Raw genomic sequence first — 19,511 nt, forward strand, 5'->3', positions numbered from 1 at the left:
CTTTCATGGTACTGTTGCAATTAGGTTCTCCGAGCAATTGTGTCCGACTGCTGCGTGCGGAGTATATGTCCTATATGTCCGTAGGCTATCGGTGTAGTCGGGAGTTCAAGACGGACGAACTGCCGGTATCCACCGACAATCATATCACATGCGTAAGGTTCGATCCAGTTTTCTGGTTTCTATTGCTAATTCGTCTCACAATTGAGGTTTCGAAAGTAATCTATAACTACTGAAGCCCAAGGACTAACCAAGAGCCCAGGCATTGAATTGGAAAGACGGACGTTCAAGCACATATCGCAATGACTACTTAGTATGCAGACCGTGATTGGCTGAGCAGCACCCCATATTTCTGGCTTCTCCCCGAGATACGGTACAGTACCCCGGATCCTGTGCCAAGACCCAGCTGTTCCCCGTACTTTACCAGCCGCATACGGCGCCAATCTTACCTAGCCGGCCCTTCCCCTCACGAACCGCTTGTCCCGCCTGGACTTTTGGCTTCGTCTTTTACAACCTCGTCCTCGGCCTTCACTCCAGCTCATGCTTCATCGATCTTGCTGTCGCCAAATGCTCCCTGATTGCCGCGCCGCGATATGCATCCAGCCTCCTGATCACTGTCAGCTTCCACTTTTTCCGCGCCTTCGCGAGTCATCATGGTCATCAGAAAGTGCAACATCTGTGACCGTCGCTTCAAGAAGACGGAGCATTTCAAACGCCATGAGCGATCGCGTCAGTTTCGCGGCCTTTTGGGATGTCCACTACTAACAGCCGTTTCCAGACACCAAAGAAAAGCCTTACGAGTGTAGCGTCTGCCATAAGCGATTCTCCCGCAGGTGGGTATCTCTACCGACAAGCTACACAAATCTCATGCTGACTGCTGCAGCGATGTCCTGAGCCGACACGCCAAAGGTCACAATGCAAGCGGTACAGCGAATGCTCCAGGCCAGTCGAAATCACGCACTCCGTCAGTCGCCCAGCCTTCCAATGCACAACAAAATCCGCCACCCATCGACCCTTCCTCCTTCCTTTCTATGAACGCCGGTGATAACCATGCCTCGCACGGCTTCCCTGTCGCTCAGCGCGATATTTCTATCTCCGGTCCTCCCAGTATTCCGCCCTCCTCGCTAGACTTCCTCGCAGACATCTCCGCTCACCATGGTCGAACCGAGCCTGACGTTAGCGCCATGATGGTCGAGGAACAACCAAATTACTTCGGCTGGGGAGAGATGCCCGCTCCTCCGGCGCCCCCGCCTGTCCCGCCAACAGACCAGCAGACGTACCGGACCCCGATGTTTGATGCTGCTGTGCCGAACGATATGTTGCAGTTCTGGTTGGAGCCGCGTGGAGATACAGCATCACATCACGGTTCACTTGACATGATAGGGGACACCAATTTCAGTCTCATGGGGGATAATGTCGCAATCACACCGGAACAGAAGACAAAGTCGCATGCCGAAGACCTCAGCAAAACCACTGGCGATATTCCGAATGAGCGATTTGCAAGAGTCCAACGATACTGGCTGGCCCCGTCCAACACCACCGGGAGGCTCATGAACAGCTTGTGGCGGGACATTGCCTGTAGCGACGTTGACAATATCTTCTCCATTCATTCTTCGCACTCTTTTAGTAGTCCGTCCGGACTGCTTCCCGGGTCCCGATATGGCTTGGACGAGGAGTGCCGCCAGCAATTACAAACAACCTTCGGAAATATCAGGGTCGCCAGTCAAGTACAGTCGCCGAATAGTGCACTATCACCAACGTCTACTTCAACTTTTGGAGGCCGCCCTACTTTTCCGCCGGCCGAAATCCTGGACATGGCGCTCGACCTGTACTTTCGCAACTTCCACCCGCTTGTTCCTTTTGTTCATGTTCCCACCTTTTCTGCAAAGAACACCCGTCTTCCAGTACTGTACGTTATGTGCCTTATTGGTATGATCATGCTAGGCACAAAAGGGACGACGACTTTTGTCTCGAAAAACTTCTCCGTAAGTTTTCCATATGTTATATGTGACTGTGACTGACAACAGCAGTTCGTATTGGAGAAAATCACTGCAGACCTAGCGAAATGCTCAGTGGGTCTCGAGAATACCATGGGCACCATGAACACCTTTGCAGCAGCATTTCTGTTCCTTAACCTGGCGGCTATTACTGGAGTAAGATTGGGTCTTCCTACGATCAGATAGAGGATGCTGATAAGAACAGGAAAAGGAGCATCTGGAAAAATCGCAGATGCTATATGTCACCCTTATGTCGGTATGTTGAGTTCGACTATCTCCAGTCTCTAACGCTAACAGCAATAGGTCGCGCAACGACACGGACTTTTCTCGGCCACTGAGGGCCAAATTCTTGATATTACTCTTTTCGAAGCGGTGCCCGATATCGACATCAGATGGAAGACTTGGAGCAAGGTTGAATCAGTGAAGCGGTATGTTTTGTGGTCATTTGGTATACAACACACTGACTATTTAGGTTGATCACCGGCCTCCTATTGTTGGACTCCTGGTATTCCTCTTTCTTATCTACTAGCCCCATCATCGTTCCCGATTCGATTCAACTCATCCTCCCTTGCAACGAAGGCCTGTTTCGGGCAAATGGCTCCATGCGCTGGATCCAATTGGTTCGCAGCGGCAAGCGCCTTCTAATGCCAACTGTTCTGGCTCCTTCAGAGAACGTTACCGTTCCTGCTTTGGACAATCCAGTCGACGATTTCTGTATCCACGGCGTGCTAGCGATGGTCCAACTACGGTTATCTGAAGCATATCATCGCCTTCTATCGAACAGAGCAAGCTATCCGTTTGCTCCTTGCCACACCTACGCCATGGACGGGCGCGCTAGGTGTCTGCCCTCGCTTCAATTGCAAATTGCAGACAAGTACGGAGAGGTTTTGGAACGCCTCAATCCCAACGCCGCGATTATGTGGCACAATATATGCATGACACTGACAGCTGATACCCAAATCTTTGACTTGGCTGCTGGACGCGCAGGGGCAGCGCCCGCTCGGAAAGCACTAGATGACATCGCAACTTGGTCGCAAACTCCAGCCGCTAGAAGAGCCTGTCTCCATGCGGCTCATATATACAAGGCGATGACAAACCGAAAAGCCTCAGACCATACCATGTTCCACTCCGTCTTCTCACTTTTCTCCGCAGCACTCGTGCTCGGTCTCTACATCTTCATGGTGCCGAGTCCCAGCGAAGTCCAAGTCGGCGGAACATCGATCGAACTGCTCGACGACATCGACTGGGAGCGTGTCGGAACAGAAGGCTTCACCAGCTTCATGGAGCCGCGCGGAACACAATCGTTCACCCCGTCAGACGACCCAGCAGTGAACTTCATCCGTAACGGCGGCACAGTCTATTTCCGCGGCGTACCATTCCAAGGAGGGTACCAGTCCGCGCGCCGGATTCTCCTAGACTACGCGGGCTTGCTGAAGGATTCAGGGAAGTGGAGCGTGCGCAAATTCTCCTACGTGCTTCATATCATGAGCGATGTCCTCATGGAAGTTGAGTGAAGTGAGGCGCCGCTAATTCGGATCCGGATCTTGCTCTTGCTGCGCAGTGCTGGATCATTGCGCCTCGCAAGACTCGGAATATAATGACATGAGCACGCCAGTATTTATGGAAAGGTATACGCGTCCAGCTGGCTAGACCATCGTATACTAGTAACGACTGCCACGGCCATAGTGTATGACTATATTATATATGACACGGATTCCAAAATGATATATGGATTAATAGCAGCTATCCTGAACACTGACCCTATTCGCTTGCTCGCCCAACCACAACGTATTAAGCCTTTCTGCTGAAGCATTAACCTCAGACACAATATTGCTCTTGCTTTCTAGTACCTAATCCGACGCCGAATTTACCTCTTAGCCAGGTGCGATGAGGCACATGCTCATGACCCAAACGAGTAGAGAACCTAATGACCCCTCCTTCCTTCCGGAGAGTCATGACTTCATGACTTTACTATGCCAAACGTTGTCTAGCCAGGAGTTCTGCCATTTTGTCACCCACCGTCTCTTTAGATATATAAACGCCGGGCGTCTTCCACTCCTTCTTAATCCTTTTCTGTTCTTACTCACAACATGCATGAAGTTTGGTATTAGTATATACCTGGGTCAGATCGGAAGATTTGCATAAGGGCACTGGATATTGAATTGAATTGATATAGTACCCTTACGCAGATCTTTCAATCTTATCCAGTTATATATTGAATATCAAACTTCATGCATGTGATTGCACTGCTCCAGACATGACATGTTAAGCCATGGCATGGGATCTAAGGTGAGTGTAACTATGTATAAGCATATCTATAATAGAATGGACAGAGAGGAAGAGGACTCGATTGCAAGACATTCAAGGATAAAAACAGTTTATTTTATTAGCCTGACTTTGTCTCACATGCTGGATCACTGCATATTGCCATGGACCTCACTGCTAAGGAGGTACTTCGTGGATTATATTGGATCTCGATCAGTCGATGGTGAAGCCCTTACTGCACCTGAGGCCGGTACCTGCACTTGGACAATCAGTCGCTCCTTCCTTATTAGCACAATCATTCAAGCTGGAACCTTGGAAGGCGCGATGGAGCCCCGACGGGATCTCAGTAGGTCGCGCCTTCCTAAGTTAGCACCTGCATATCTCAACTTTGCACCTACAGGGAAGGCACGACGGACCTCAGTCGGGACGGGAGTCGGTCGCACCTTCCCATCTTGCCTTGGCTCGGTCCGTATACGATGGTACTTGTCGTGCACGCGAGCCGTCTTCCTGTTATACTAAGTACTACTATGCGTCGCGACCTTTACGCATACTAATAGGGACGCCTTAGATGCTCGGTCTCGAAAACCTGTATAGCAGGTATAGTAATAATGGAGCCTATATTTGCCAAGAAGCATTCCATGGTAATGCCAAGCGCCTAACGCGGAGGTAATCAGAGATATCATGTCTAGTTTATATACAAACATCTATTACTCCGTATATCTATTTATAAAGACACCCCTCCACAACCTCCGCAATAGCCAAGCAGCTCGTCAGCCCCGGACTCTCAATGCCTAACAAATTCACAAAACCAGGGAACCCCTCCTCCTGCCGAATAACGAAATCCTGGAACCCCTTGCCCGTATTCACCGCACCCCCACGAGCCAACTTCGGCCGAATCCCGCAGTAATCGAGACTAATAGCCTCGGGGTCAATGTTCGGCAGGTATGCCTGAATCTCAGGAATCGCGAGGTGCAGACGGTCGGGGCTCGGCTTCAGGTCCGTCGGGTCGTCTACCCACTCGACGTCTGGGCCGAACCGGATCTGCCCGCCCATGTCGAGCGTTAGGTGTGTGCCTAGGCCGCCGTGGCCGGGTTTCGTGGCCGGGTAGACGAGAACGGAGGGCGGGCCGGTGGGCAGGGAAGCGCCGTAGGAGAAGTAAGTTCCTTTTGCGTAGTAGGGTGTTTTGTGTCGGTGGGAGGGGAGGAGCATGTTGTTTATACCGCATGCGTAATTTCCCGCGCTGTTGATGAGTGTTTCGGCCGTAATCGACGTCTCCTCTGCTTGATCGCCAGACCCAGACCGCGCCGTAATCTTATACCCACCCTTCCCCCCTTCAAGCGCCTCAATCCCCATGACCTCAGTAAGAAATGCACAGTCCCCACCCCTGTCCTCGAAGCCCCCCTGAAGAAACATCATAAGCGCATGGCTATCGACGATCCCCGTGCTCGTAGACTCCAATATCCCTGCGCGCCCTCTAACCTCGGGCTCGCGCGCGGCAGCCTCAGATTGACTCAATAGTCGTGTCGGAACACCAAGTTGCTGCGCGAGTTCGTGCGTTCTCAGCGTAGCCTCCCACTCCGCGTCGTCCTGCGCAACGACCCATTTCTTCGTATTGCGGTGCGGGATTCCGTTGCGTGAACAGAGGTCGTAGAGCATTTGTTTGCCGCGGATGCAGAGCGTTGACTTTAAGGTGTTTGTGCCGTAGTAGAGGCCTGCGTGGATTACCTGTTCTTCCGACGATAAATGATTCAATTCATTAGCCCCTGTTCTTTTCTGTTCTTGAATCGCTTGTTTGATGGGTATAGGGAGGGCTATGGTAGCTAGCTACCTACCTCTGAATTCCGACTACTCGTCTCCGTCCCCGGCGCATCGTGCCGCTCGACGAGGATAGTTGATGTATTCGGGCGCGCGGCTAATTGGCGGGCGACTGCGAGACCGACAACACCGCCGCCGATGACCTAAGGATAACGATGGGCTGATCAGTTTGGTTGCCATTGTGGGTGGGAGTATTGGCTGAGGAGCGCTGGGCGTACTGCGTGGGTGACGTCTGCGGAGGTCGCGCGGGTTGTGGAAAACTGGCGGCGGGGAAGGAGACTCCGCCGGAGGGCGAGGCCTGCTCTGATCGCCATGAGGTATTGATGGATGATCGGTAGGTAGGGAGTAGTTATAAAGAGGTTGATATCATTATTCGTGAAATCGTTGAAGGAGATCGTGTGACAAGAGTGGTGGTGAGTTGGAGAAGTGGAGGTGCAGCCGGTGCTGATCACCGGTGTATACTTCGGAGCCGATAACAGCAAGATCAGATAACAACATAACAAAACATGCTGGGTATATACATTATTTACAACTAAGCCTAGTCTACCGTCAAGCATCCACTATGATATATGTCATCAGCGCGTTCTAGGTGTCGCTTGTCTATATTCAGGTATTTCGGTCATTCGTTTAGCGTCGATGGCATCTAGCTGCGCCGTCCTACGCTTTTGAGCATCTTCTCGAAATGCTGTCCCAGTTAGCCAAGTCCCTTATTCTTCCAAAGATATATATCTCACCTGTTTCTGTTCCGTTGCTAACTTGCCTTGCGTGTCCTGTCTCCAGTCAGCATAGTCAGTAATTCGAAGGTGCGCAACCTACGCTAATTATGGCCAAGATCAAGGAGTAGTTGTTGTAGAGGAACCGCTCTCTTCGTTTTGCGTCCCCGCCTATTCGACTTAGTTTGGTCAGAAGCCCGTCAAATTCAGAAGTCAACCGCGAGAGACTGTTCGCTACGGGCTCGTCATCGCCTGCTTCGCTGCTGAGTACGAGAATACCGTGCAGCAGCTGTCCGAAGCGTTGCGTCAGGAAGTGCGGTGCGGAGGATTGGTTCAGATCGTCCCCGCCTGCAAGAGACAAGGCAGACACTGCGCTACGGCTGGTGTTTGCGCCTATGCGTTTCAGGGACTCGCAATGAGTGTCCATAATCACTTGGAAGCGGGGCCACAAATGCATGTTGATTCCATTGATATAGGAATCCGCAACGGGCACTTTCCGCCGCTGAAACTCGAATGCGGCTTGTTGGTTCAATCGCACGCACATTAGCACACCAAGTGAGTCAGTGGTATTTTCGATCAGCTGCTTGGTGAGGCTCTGGCCTAGGCCAAAGACAGGGCTGAATATCTCCAAGGCCTTGCGAGACATTTGCTGGAAAGACAGAGTCGAGAACATCTCGGTCATGAAAGAATATTCAGCTGAGACGTTGTCCAGCATAGCGAGGTTGAAGTTTCGAAATGGGACTTCGATACCATGGAAGGACGTATCCTCTTCCGCGAGATACGATGAGATGGCCATTTGATTGCCCGTCCGCAAGATGTCAACTCTTCTTCCGAGTGAGAACGGGTCGTGCGCTGCGGCTCCGGACCGACCACCTGGTACCAAATTACCTGCAACATGTTAGCTACATCAAACAGGTCCAAAAAGCGACACAAACCAGATTTCTGAGCATGTGGGTCTCCTCCTAGAACCTCGTTTCGGTCACTCGAGTAGAGTTTGATCTTTGCTAATGCCTGGTGGTAGCGTGTAAAATGTGAGAGATAGTACCACCGCATGGTATTGATATAGGCTTGAGTAATCTGTTCTGCTAGGGTGGAATGGGCTCGTGAAATGTAACTGTAAAGGTCTTTGAATTTGACCAAGCGCTGTTGCTGAATGATCTGGGCATTGATATTCGGCGATCGTAAAGCGCGTACTTGCGAGACGAGATAATCTCGAATCCTTTCCACAGCCTAAGATCTTGAATCAGTACATGCGCTAGCGCCAATCGGAGGAGACTGACCTTCTTCTTCACATCCTCGAGAAGAGGTCGTACGTCGTCAATTGCCCTGGTAGAGCTAGAGCTGGCAATCTTGGATTCTATGCTTGCTGTCCGGGTCTCAAATTCGTTCAGTGCCTTGGCCCAGTTCTCATCAATCGGCCCCTCGGCAATCATTCGAACAGCAGCTGGGGAGATACTGATCTCCTCCACAGCTGGACCAAGTAGTTGCTCGACGTTCCTTCGATTCTCAAGCATGGCGTTGAGCTGAATTGATCGAGTCTGAAGGGTCTCAATCTCCGCTGAGACCGCACCTAGCTCATTCTGAAAGTCGTTCAGGTACATTTCCACGGACTTCGATACATCGTCGCAGCCGGAGATTGCAGAGTGCAATTCCTGGAATTTGTCCCTCTCCTTTTCAGATTGCTGAATCGTCTGTGCGCCAATATCGCTCCTCGCCACTTTATTGGGCTCGGGCTTCTGCACAAAATCCTCCAGACTCAACACCCCAAAGTCTATGTCTTCCACTAGCTGAGCCGGTTTCACTGATCTCGACTCCTCAGCCAGACTGCAGACTTTGGGTGTCGCATTCTGCTTCTTGATTATTCCATTCAACACCTCGAGCGGGTCGGCGACATTGGACGGGCGCTTCCCTGACGTTGCATTCTGCTTCAGAGTGTATTCTTCGGGAACGGGAGGCACGGTTGGCAGAGATGTGGTCGAGGCGCTGGGAGAAACTAGGGCGGACAACGATGACCCCGGCCGATTGAGCCCAGGGCGACTATTCTGACGATTCGGCGAAAGATGGGAGGATGATCTCTGAGGGATTGGAGAGGGCCCGCGATCAGGTGTTGAGTGACCGGCAATGCGGTCTAGCCACATGGTGGCAGCTGGAGCAGCTTACTCTGAGCGGCTGAGGAGAGTTCAAGATGGTATCATATTTCGGGGAGGTCAAGATTTAGGTGTACCTGGAATCGAACAGAGTCCGGAGTCGAGCAAGCATGTGAAGATGCTACCCCGTATACTTTTCCGGAGCTCCAGTTGTCCCGAAGCCGGATAAACTTGCTGGACCGGGATGGACTCCTGTCCACCGGAGAAACCGCCCGGAACAGGCTGGAACCGAGCTAGCCTGCTCTGGCCTAGCGACTAGACCCCGCCACAACAGAACGGCGATTTGTCGATTTCTTTTCGTGGATTTTCCCCTCCTCGACGCTGCCCTTCATTTTTTTCTTCTTCTCCTCTCCTCATCTGCATCAATCAATCCTCATTTCTCTTTCTTTGTTCTGTTTTACGAGTCTATCTTGTGATTTCCTTTAGCATCTATCACCATGGCTGACGATGTACGCTTCTCGACTTCTACTCCTCCATTTCTGCACGTTGCCGTTGATTCCTGTTGTCCCTCTTTGCATCAGTCGCTGGGCTTGAGGCACCGGGATACAGGAACCAACCCCCTCTACCCCACTCGCATCTCATGACTACCATCGCAACAACATGCTTTCGTTGCCATGATTTACGATACACTGGTTTTCGGATGGACGATTTGAAGTGGACGAGCGCTAATTGTTTTCTCGCAGCATGAGATGACCTTCGATTCCGCCGATGCTGGCGCTTCGGCTACCTACCCCATGCAGTGTTCCGCTCTGCGCAAGAACGGTTTCGTTGTCATCAAGGGCCGCCCCTGCAAGATCGTCGACATGTCGACCTCCAAGACCGGTAAGCACGGTCACGCCAAGGTCCACCTTGTCGCCCTCGACATCTTCACCGGCAAGAAGTACGAAGATCTTTCTCCCTCCACCCACAACATGGATGTTCCCAACGTCTCCCGCCGTGAATACCAGCTTGTAAGTGTTGAGGAGCGCAATGACTCGGTCGACCATATATTGACATTTATGTACTAGCTCGACGTCTCCGAGGATGGTTTCCTCTCTCTGATGGACGACAACGGTGGTACCAAGGATGATGTCAAGGTTCCCGAGGGTGAGGTTGGTGACAGAATCAACAAGATGTTCACCGATGAGGGCAAGGACTGCAGTGAGTACCCTCGATTGCTGCCATGCCGTTTATGGATTCAAAGACTTACATATCTTAAGACGTCGTTATCCTCACCTCCATGGGTGAGCAGGCCTGCATGGAAGTCAAGGAGGCTCCCAAATAAACAACTAAAGTGCCCATTCACTGCCGCGCGAGCTCTTCTCTATCTCAACGGCGTGCAATGTTTTACTCTTTAACCAGGATGATGCTGCATTTTGGGCAGGGTATGGCATGACTGATGTTTGCTCGGTCAGTGTAGCCTTGGGTGTGCTTTTGCGAGCAAATTTAGTCGCATGCATTGGGCAGGTCAAGCATGCCTCTTAGCGGAACCGTCTTGAAGTCCGTGCTCTAACGATTGTTTGACGAATAAAAAATACTCTTCTTGAAGCCATGAAACTATCCTTTTTTTTTATGTAGCGTGTCGATATTTCATACTCGGCAAATGTAGGATGTCATGTCAGTTTACTCCCAATGGTATAAACATCCCAGATCAGTGTCATACAAAGTATAGAAACTAAGAATTGAAGACCTCAAACCTGCAGTGGTTGGAAAGGCTGGATAGATTACTAAAGAGCGAGTTGTGGTTGGAACCCTTCAACACCCAAAACCCAGAGAACAGGCAAAAACACATTATCCTCCAGCCTCTCCCGCAAGCACGAGGCCATGTGTCCTACCTTCGAAACCGTGCGCTTATAAGGATGAACCAAATTGTCATAGATGGAATACGTCACGCGAGAGGCCTGCGGCCAGGAAGGATGCCGTGAAACTCGCTATTACCTCGATGAGGGCCTTTGGTTCTGTCGGCGGGGTCACCAGCAGGCGGTATGACCTTGAGCCTCAACTCGCCTCAAAAGACTTCTATGATGCTCGAGCGGCTTGCTGACGGATATTTTCTAGGGTACGCAAGTAGTAGAAGATCCTGACGATTTTGGGACGCAGGGCAAGACCAGCCGGGTGAAGACGCCTGTCGCCGAGAAGGCTCAGAAAAGTCAGACCTCCCCACCTGCCTACATCATAGCTAGAATGTGTTCGGAACCACTAACAAGTCCCAGAATATCGTGGTCGCCAGGCGCATCGTCTGTATCTTCACACTTATCAGCTGATTCTCTGGATACAATGCCACGCCCTGGTCAACAACCGAGGATTTCCGCCGCAGCTAGAGGTATGCATCTGTCGCCGTATCATGAGTTCCAGGGTGGTTGATCCAAAGTCTTCAGAACATCGTGCGCGATCTCTGGGCTCTCCGCTTAGAAACCTATGCCAAAACGATCGCTGATGTCGAGGATGAAGATTCCCAACCGGAGTTTTTCAGTTCCCAGCCAGCGAGCGCTCGCGAGGACACTGAGACCGAGGCATTCACGCCCGGAAGTAAACTCGTGAAATGGCCTCGCCTTGTCGACACTGTTGCTCTTTGTTACTTGGGGACTCTCTTGATGAGGCTCCCAGTGAGTGTTGCAGACTTTCATCGGTATGGCTTCGAGTATGAATATCTGGGTCGAGCGCATTCTAATTGTTGTTAGGATGATCCTACGCAACGAGATCCCCTATTACAGAGTATTCAATCATGTCCCTCATGATATGAAGGACAGGTTACCGCAAGAGTACATCGCTCTTCTTGAGACCACGGTTCGTGCATTGGGTCGTTTTATTAATGCTATCTGACGTTTTCTATAGAGGCTGCTGAAAGCGGAGGATCTTCATACCGCTGTATTTGACCTTTTGCTTTACTACCAGCGCCAGTTCAAAATGCAGTTTCCTCCACTGAATACGCCTATTCTTTTATACAGGCTTATCAGACGGCTTGCGCTGCCCGGTAAGCTGTATTGCTCTCGAAATATGAAATCTAGGCTAACATTCCATAGTCGACATATACCCCGTCACGAAAAGGCTACAAACACTTGTTGGCTTTACATTTGAATATCCAACCAAAATAGTCGGCAAAAGGAAGCCTCTTGATAAGCCAGAACTTCAGCTGGCTACTCTTGTGGTAATCGCTACCAAACTCTTGTTTCCATTTGATGACGTTCAACGGCATCCATTATCCTCACAGGAGCCCACCGTGCAGGCGATGAACTGGGAGGCTTGGGCTGAAGTTCAGAATCACTTTGATCGTCGAGATGCAACCGCAGGAAGGATCGGCAAAGGCAAAGAAATCCTAGTGAAGGAGGGGGACGTACTGACAATGACTCCTGACCAATTGGACGAATATATGGATTGGTACGAGAGCTCATGGCTTGAGAACAGCAAGAGTAAGAATCCTTCACCAGCAGTTTTCTCTAAGACTACGCACGTTTCTAACAGGAGTAGCAACAAACCCTCTGGCCCCGTTATTCCCCATTGGCTCAGCGTCCAAGGACAATCGACAGGAGCAACAGGCGTCAGACGACGAAGAAGAGGCCATAGACTGGATGCTTTCAATGGCTCCGCGGTATCTGAGAACCAGAGCGGCCATCAGTGACGACAATCCAGATATACCCCGACCAGGATCTTCATATGCTCGTTATCGGCAGGAATCCGATCTACCGGACTCAGCGCGAGGATTTTACGAGACCGCCGCCAAGGTTACAGGGGTATCACTTGCAACGCTTGTTCGGTGTGTCTCGCAAGCCGAGATTCGGCTTAATGAATGGTTGGGTGAGCAGAGACGCATTAAGCATTTCGCTGAACGCTCGATAGATGCCGGAGATTCTGAAGACATGGAAGAGCTTAGCGAGCGTGGAGATCTAAAAGTTAATGAATAGATTTTTACTGTCCGGCATCAAATCCAGACAAGCTTCTCGATAATGAGAAATGGTGCTACGAATCTCTCCAGTGCAGGAGAAGTAGAAGTAGAGTAGAAGTAGAAATACGGAAACGTGACTGCGGCGGCTTGACGCGGAAAATGTGGAGAAGCAAATCAGGCGGCAAGGCGGCAGCAACACCAATCCCAAAACGTCACTAGGGCTTAGGGTATCACCAAGCCCCGTGCCCCGTCCACCGCTTGCTAAGCGAGAAACTCTCCAAATTGACATTGCCTCATCCGACCGACCCTTTCAGCGATTGTCAGCCAGCAACAACGAAAAATCGCAGCCAGTACGTTATCACCTGTCCTATTGACGTACTATGCGTTATTGTTTGAGTCGCCAGCTAACATACCCTTTTTCTGCGTCGTTACAGTGCAGATGTAGGTCTCCCAAACCTCTAGGGTTACTGAAATCGCCCCCCGTCACTATGTACCCTCGATTATCTATCGTCCGATATTGCAACACGATGAACAAAGCCACATGCACAAACTCAGCAGCGAACATTTGAATCGGATTGGCAAAAGGGATAGGAACTCGTGCTGACAGTTTTCGAAAATAGTTTCGTCAAGACCCTGACGGGTAAGACCATTACCCTCGACGTCGAGTCGAGCGACACCATCGACAACGTCAAGACCAAGATCCAGGACAAGGAGGGCATCCCCCCGGATCAGCAGCGTCTTATCTTCGCTGGAAAGCAGCTTGAGGATGGCCGTACCCTGAGCGACTACAACATCCAGAAGGTATGAGGCACATGATTCATCGATTTTTGACCGCGATTGGGAAGTGGGGTGGAAAATACAGGCGGGCGCATCTATGCCTACTCTGCGATCGCTACCATGGCGCGAGTTGTTATGATTGTTTCTGCTTGGAAGAGGAGAATACATGAATTGGTCGATGATGGATGGTTATGGATGGAAATAAACTGGGACGAACTGAACAGCCGGCTGACGATGCTTTTTCAACGACATAGGAGTCCACTCTCCACCTCGTCCTCCGTCTCCGTGGTGGTATCATCGAGCCTTCCCTCAAGGCCCTCGCCTCCAAGTACAACTGCGAGAAGAACATCTGCCGCAAGTGCTACGTACGTCTTCTTCCTATCCGACATGCTTCCGATCTCGACCGACCAGTCTAATCCCAACAACAATATACTAATTCATGAACAGGCTCGTCTCCCTCCCCGTGCCACCAACTGCCGTAAGAGGAAGTGCGGTCACTCCAACCAGCTCCGCCCCAAGAAGAAGCTCAAATAAACGACTCGTTTCATGCTTACGTTTTTTTCTGCGTTGCTGGTGCGGAAGGGAGTGTTGTTGATGAGACGAACGGCAACGTGAAAAAGGTTCCTTTTTTTACACGCGGCGTTGGAATTCTGAAGAATAAGAATCATCAGATGAGCTGGAGTCAATACATTTTACATGGCTACTCTCGGAATCGGAACCAGTTGCTGTCAATCAAACAATTGTAAAATTCAGTTTCTCCTCGACCAACCCAACTTTTTTTTGGTTTTCGTAGATATGGTATATGTGTGGAAGGTAAGAGTACAATGCAGGTGAAGTGTACATGCCAAAGACCCGTCAAAATAGAAGTACATAAAAGGACGACCTGAAATCAATGAGTGCTGTCATGAAATGCTGCCTGAGCAAATTGACAATGCGCACCCAGTAAAACCGACCAACGAGTCAGTTCGCTCGACTACCCTTCTAAAACAACATGCGCTTGTCGTCATCGTCGTGGCCATCTTTGTCATCATCGTGGTCCTGGTCATCGTCCTTCTTGGAAACAGGGCTCCCATGCCTATACATCCGCGATATTAGCACACACACCCAGCAGCTCAATCAGAGAGAGCAACGGTGAAGACTCACGCAAAGAACAAAATCTTGATCGCAATCGCAAACCCAGCATGCAAGACGATAACCAGTATCAACAACGCCCGACTAGCCTTCGCATCCGTCGCACTAAGCACAGGATACAAATTCCTCAGGAGGAAGAAGACCGTCCACCCAAAGCCCACACCAACAAGCGCCCAGTTCAGCGCCGTCAGCGGACTCCAACTAACAAGCGCCACCGCAATCCAGACCAAGTTCGAATACCCATACAGCGCCCAGCACTCAACGAGATCCGCCGTCGAGCTACCGAACCATTTGAGGGCGCCCCAGAGCGCAACGGGTAGGATGAAGGTATACCCATACACCAACCCCGCCGCACCAGAAAGCAGCGTGAAATCGTACTTGAAATGGTTCTTGTCGTTGTTCGAGAGCCATTGCGAGATTGTGCCTGTTAGGAAGAGGATCACGATCACGGTTGTTGCGATCCAAAAGGGGCCGTAGAGGTCTGCGTTGCCTTCGAGGACGTCGAGGAAGTTGTTGCGCGGGTAGACGGAGGCCACGCAGCGCCGGAGGACCTCGTTCGTGTCCACGTCGAAGTACTGCTCGTAGTAGTGGATTGACCACCAGGCGTGCTTGGTTGGCGTGCCTCCTGGAGAGCGGTTGCGGCGGGAGGAGGAGCCTCCGCTGCCGCTGCCTAGGAAGGGGGCGTTGTCTGGGTGGGATTTCGCATTGCGTTGGTCATTTTCGAAGTCTAAGTGAGAGCTCGTTAGATTTTATTGCCTGTTTGGGGAAGCTTGAGCTTGACTTACTGGACGGGTGGAATTCAAGGTCATCTTGCAGGTCGGTATGTCCGAGGTCGTCGCCCTGTTGAGCCGTTAGCGTCGGTTTCTCTAAGCAAACGGGGCATGATGGTTGAGACTCACATCTGCGTCGACATCAACAACGACATCATAGCCCTGGTTTGCCATTGTGGGCGAGTTGTGTATGTTTCGAGAAGCCAGCTGTTAGGATACGGAGCGGGTGATGCGGGAACGGCTACAGCATACGTACGCGACATGAGCCACACCCCATTGCACTAGCCACATTCAGCCACATTCGTCACGAGTATACTGCCAGTCTGAGGTTCACTCTTCGAGCTACAGAGTACATTGCACCACATTGCCGAGATTCATGATTACTGCGACCTAATCCTTCATGTTACCTAACACGTATTTTTCTGTGAGTCGAGAAATATCCGTTTTGTGTCTTCCCTCGAGTCCGAGGTACCTCTTCTGTACCATGCTGCGACACTGGGGGACCACGTGCAGAGCATTTTTCGTAGAATCCGGGGCAGTCCTCGCTTCGCAGAACTTCACGAATCTTGGACAATGATCAGTATCACTTGTACTTATAGCTATCGAGATTATGCATATCTTTGGAGTGCTTCTGTTGTCTGATCAGTCGATGAGATCAGGAAGGCTGCGATTGACGCGATTCGCAGTTGGAGAAGTCACCGACAGCTCCGAGCCCCCGCCACTGTATTTATTACTCCTCTTCTCGTCTTATCTCTTACACATGTAACACACTCGCGATATATACAGAGCAGGGTCATCGCTAGCTTGGATAGTAATAACAATAATAACATTTATTATTATTATTATTATTATTATCCTCGCCTGGAGATGAGGGAGAAGGCCGCCATGTCTCCCTCCGAGACGACCCCACTTCTCCTCGTCCCGGTCCAGGTCGCTCCCCAGCGCTACCGATATCCCCATGACAAGCTACGCCGAGCCTGCAGTTACTCCTTAGGCCTGCTCCTCGTTGTCGCTCTTGTTCTGCTTCTCGTTCCTTCAGCTATCCTGCCTCGCGAGGGAGGCTCGCTCTGGTCCTATCTTCCAGGCGCGCATCCCTACCCCGAGGCCTGGCCGAGCGGCAACGGCCTTGACTACGATGAGCTTCAGACTCTCCTCCTAGGGACCCCATCCGCAGCTCGCGCCCGCGAGTGGAGCAAGTACTACACTGCCGGACCCCATCTGACGGGCAAGAACCTTAGCCAGGCGCTTTGGACGAAGGAACGCTGGGAGGATTTTGGCATCGCAAAGACCGAGATCGTTTCTTACGACGTTTATCTCAACTACCCTGTCGACCATCGGTTGGCGTTGCTGAAGGGTGATAAAGTTACGTATGAAGCTTCGCTGGAAGAGGACGTCCTAGAGGAAGATAGCACGAGTGGTTTGCCCGATCGCGTGCCTACTTTCCATGGGTACTCTGCTAGCGGAAATGTTACAGCGCCGTTTGTCTACGTCAACTTTGGCACCTATGCTGATTATGAGGATCTGATCAACGCGAATGTCAGCCTCGCGGGGAAGATTGCGATTGCCAAATATGGCCGTATCTTCCGTGGTTTGAAAGTGAAGCGCGCGCAGGAGCTTGGAGTTGTCGGTGTCATCTTGTATGATGATCCGCAGTCAGACGGGGAGTTTACGGAGGAGAATGGCTACAAGCCGTATCCCGAAGGGCCGGCGAGGAATCCTAGCGCTGTTCAGCGAGGTAGCACCCAGTTCTTGAGTAAGTTTCCACCGACTATACACTCTAGCAGCGTGTTAACGGTTTATAGGCTTTGCTCCGGGTGACCCTACCACTCCTGGATACCCATCTAAGCCGGGATGCGACAGGCAGGATCCTCACCACTTTATTCCGTCGATTCCTTCAATTCCTGTCTCGTACACAGACGTACTGCCGCTTCTCAAGGCTCTGAATGGCCATGGCCCGAAAGCATCTGACTTCAACGAGTGGTGGCAAGGCGGTGGTCTGGGCTACAAGGGTGTTGAGTATAACATCGGCCCTTCGCCTGATGATGTTGTCATCAATCTGTACAATGAACAGGAGTATGTCACTACTCCTCTTTGGAACGTCATCGGTGTTATTCCCGGTGCACTTCCTGATACAGTGATTCTGGGTAACCATCGTGACGCTTGGATTGCTGGTGGTGCTGCTGATCCAAACAGCGGCTCTGCTGCACTGAACGAAGTCATCCGCAGCTTTGGCGAGGCTCTCAAAGCAGGCTGGAAGCCCCTCCGCACTATTGTCTTTGCAAGCTGGGACGGAGAGGAGTATGGATTGCTTGGATCTACGGAGTGGGTTGAGGATCACCTTCCATGGCTTTCGAAATCCAATGTCGCGTACTTGAACGTTGATGTTGCTGCTTCAGGGACCTTGCTTGGTCCCAGAGCAAGTCCACTTCTGAACAAGCTTATCTATGAAGTTACTGGTCTTATCCAGTCGCCAAACCAGACCGTCCCAGGACAAACTGTCCGTGATGTATGGGATGGTTACATCGCAACGATGGGCAGTGGCAGTGACTTCACCGCATTCCAAGATTTTGCTGGAGTCGCGAGCTACGACCTTGGTTTCAGCAACGGGCCTCAGGACCCTGTCTATCATTACCACTCCAACTATGACAGCTTTGACTGGATGCAGCGATTTGGTGACCCGCAGTGGCTCTATCATGAAGCGTGCACCAAGATCTGGGCTTTGGCTGCTGCGAAGCTAGCGGAAACTCCTGTTCTCTTCTTCAACGCCACTGACTATGGCTTGGGCTTGGAGGAGTATGTGAATCGCATCAAGCCCACCGCTGACAGCCTGCCGGAGGGTTTGAGCTTTGATTTCAGCCCGCTATACGATGCCATTGGTAGGCTGCAGAATGTTGCGATTGAATTTGATGCTTATGCGGCAGATCTAACATCGCAGCTCGCGGAAGACCTGCCTTGGTATCTCTGGTGGAAAAAAGTGAGGCTGTTCTTCCTGATTCACGAGGTCAACACCAAGTATAAGAACATCGAGCGCCAGTTTTTGTATGAGCAGGGATTGGATGGGCGTAGCTGGTTCAAGCACGTGGTTTTCGCTCCTGGCCTCTGGACGGGCTACTCGGGCGCAACTTACCCGGGTATCGTAGAGAGCTTGGAAGCAGGCGATGTGGCCAACGCTGCGGTAAGCGTTTTCATCCTGTTTCTCACCTTGATGGCAGTATGCTAACATCGACATCGAAATTTAGAAATGGCTACATATCATTATTGAGCGCGTGGATGCGGCGGCGAAGTTGCTCCAATAGAAACTATATTTGAGCCAGGATGGGTGCATGCAGGCCAGCCTAGCTGCAGGATTGAGCATGAGTGAGTCGCATGCAAATACGAGGAATCACACGATCGGCAGGGTTGGATAACCCTGTACATGCAGGATTAGACTGCCTATCTTGTATATATCTGCGTCATCTATTCTCCTTCTGTGTCCAGCGTCTCAACTGTCATCTGCAAGCAATCTTACCCTGGAATTATGTGCGTCATACGGGTTTGATTTCCTTGTGGTACTTGAACTGGTGTATGTAGCATGCGGATCTCGGTATGTAAGGCGTTGGTTGTGGCACCGTCCAAATACCGTAATTGGTTGACCAGCCTGAGTTCATACGCCGGGATCCAAGCCCAAGAATGCATCCAGATGACGGGATGCCGCAATACACAACCAAAGAAACGGTTGCTAGGACTTGCGGTATTGCTTATCCTGTGCCGAGCTTGACTCGGCTTGTAAGGTTGAACAAAGGAAGTGAGCAGGGGCAGCTCGAATGGCTGAATAGCAATTGACTGATCAAACGAATATGATCTGCAGCAGTTTGCACTCTAATAATATCAACTAAGCTGGAGCTCCAGAGCAGACAAAGGACTCGGTGAGCAAGAAGAGGGGAAGATCACTTGACGGTGTATAAGCTCTCTGCGGGAAAGCGGCAATTAGTATGCAGCTTGCAGGTCCAGTGCGTCTCCAACTTATTCGAACTAGTAATAGCCTGCATGTCTCTCGA

General features: G+C 51.1%; 7 protein-coding genes across 7 annotated transcripts; 5 read left to right on the plus strand and 2 right to left on the minus strand.

Annotated features, from left to right (window-relative positions):
- The first annotated feature begins 516 nt into the window (after window positions 1-516).
- On the plus strand, window positions 517-3,745 carry BDV17DRAFT_261823 (FTFMHR domain-containing protein). The gene is made up of 7 exons (XM_073757695.1): window positions 517-726; window positions 776-830; window positions 881-1,982; window positions 2,028-2,150; window positions 2,200-2,250; window positions 2,298-2,422; window positions 2,467-3,745. The coding sequence occupies exons 1-7, from the start codon at window positions 651-653 to the stop codon at window positions 3,506-3,508; spliced, it is 2,574 nt and encodes an 857-aa protein (XP_073616282.1). The 5' UTR covers window positions 517-650; the 3' UTR covers window positions 3,509-3,745.
- A 1,234-nt stretch (window positions 3,746-4,979) lies between these two features.
- On the minus strand, window positions 4,980-8,925 carry BDV17DRAFT_281422 (Sac2 family-domain-containing protein; the record flags this gene model as incomplete). Its single annotated transcript, XM_073760022.1, has 7 exons — window positions 4,980-5,984; window positions 6,092-6,217; window positions 6,293-6,334; window positions 6,809-6,844; window positions 6,891-7,675; window positions 7,723-8,017; window positions 8,068-8,925. 7 exons carry the CDS (start codon window positions 8,923-8,925, stop codon window positions 4,980-4,982), a joined length of 3,147 nt encoding a protein of 1,048 aa, XP_073616283.1.
- A 320-nt stretch (window positions 8,926-9,245) lies between these two features.
- On the plus strand, window positions 9,246-10,591 carry BDV17DRAFT_261832 (Eukaryotic translation initiation factor eIF-5A). The gene is made up of 4 exons (XM_073757696.1): window positions 9,246-9,383; window positions 9,618-9,884; window positions 9,942-10,074; window positions 10,134-10,591. Exons 1-4 carry the CDS (start codon window positions 9,372-9,374, stop codon window positions 10,196-10,198), a joined length of 477 nt encoding a protein of 158 aa, XP_073616284.1. The 5' UTR covers window positions 9,246-9,371; the 3' UTR covers window positions 10,199-10,591.
- BDV17DRAFT_261833 (TFIIB-type zinc finger domain-containing protein) lies at window positions 10,569-12,901 on the plus strand. Its single transcript, XM_073757697.1, has 8 exons — window positions 10,569-10,896; window positions 10,972-11,062; window positions 11,127-11,236; window positions 11,292-11,542; window positions 11,595-11,700; window positions 11,749-11,887; window positions 11,937-12,323; window positions 12,382-12,901. The coding sequence occupies exons 1-8, from the start codon at window positions 10,792-10,794 to the stop codon at window positions 12,813-12,815; spliced, it is 1,623 nt and encodes a 540-aa protein (XP_073616285.1). The 5' UTR covers window positions 10,569-10,791; the 3' UTR covers window positions 12,816-12,901.
- A 202-nt stretch (window positions 12,902-13,103) lies between these two features.
- Window positions 13,104-14,314, plus strand: BDV17DRAFT_261839 (ubiquitin-60S ribosomal protein L40). The gene is made up of 5 exons (XM_073757698.1): window positions 13,104-13,146; window positions 13,231-13,237; window positions 13,417-13,597; window positions 13,828-13,938; window positions 14,021-14,314. Coding segments are annotated over exons 1-5 (387 nt in total). The 5' UTR covers window positions 13,104-13,145; the 3' UTR covers window positions 14,108-14,314.
- On the minus strand, window positions 14,315-16,212 carry BDV17DRAFT_261844 (Yip1 family protein). Its single transcript, XM_073757699.1, has 3 exons — window positions 15,604-16,212; window positions 15,490-15,544; window positions 14,315-15,431 (listed from the first exon to the last, which is right to left on the minus strand). Exons 1-3 carry the CDS (start codon window positions 15,646-15,648, stop codon window positions 14,713-14,715), a joined length of 819 nt encoding a protein of 272 aa, XP_073616287.1. The 5' UTR covers window positions 15,649-16,212; the 3' UTR covers window positions 14,315-14,712.
- A 40-nt stretch (window positions 16,213-16,252) lies between these two features.
- BDV17DRAFT_261845 (M28 family metallopeptidase) lies at window positions 16,253-19,510 on the plus strand. Its single transcript, XM_073757700.1, has 3 exons — window positions 16,253-17,227; window positions 17,277-18,649; window positions 18,714-19,510. Exons 1-3 carry the CDS (start codon window positions 16,342-16,344, stop codon window positions 18,768-18,770), a joined length of 2,316 nt encoding a protein of 771 aa, XP_073616288.1. The 5' UTR covers window positions 16,253-16,341; the 3' UTR covers window positions 18,771-19,510.
- The last annotated feature ends 1 nt before the right edge of the window (window position 19,511 follows it).

Source organism: Aspergillus undulatus (assembly GCF_047715775.1).
Source record: "Aspergillus undulatus strain CBS 261.88 unplaced genomic scaffold BDV17scaffold_20, whole genome shotgun sequence".
In the NCBI taxonomy this organism is placed as follows: domain Eukaryota; kingdom Fungi; phylum Ascomycota; class Eurotiomycetes; order Eurotiales; family Aspergillaceae; genus Aspergillus; species Aspergillus undulatus.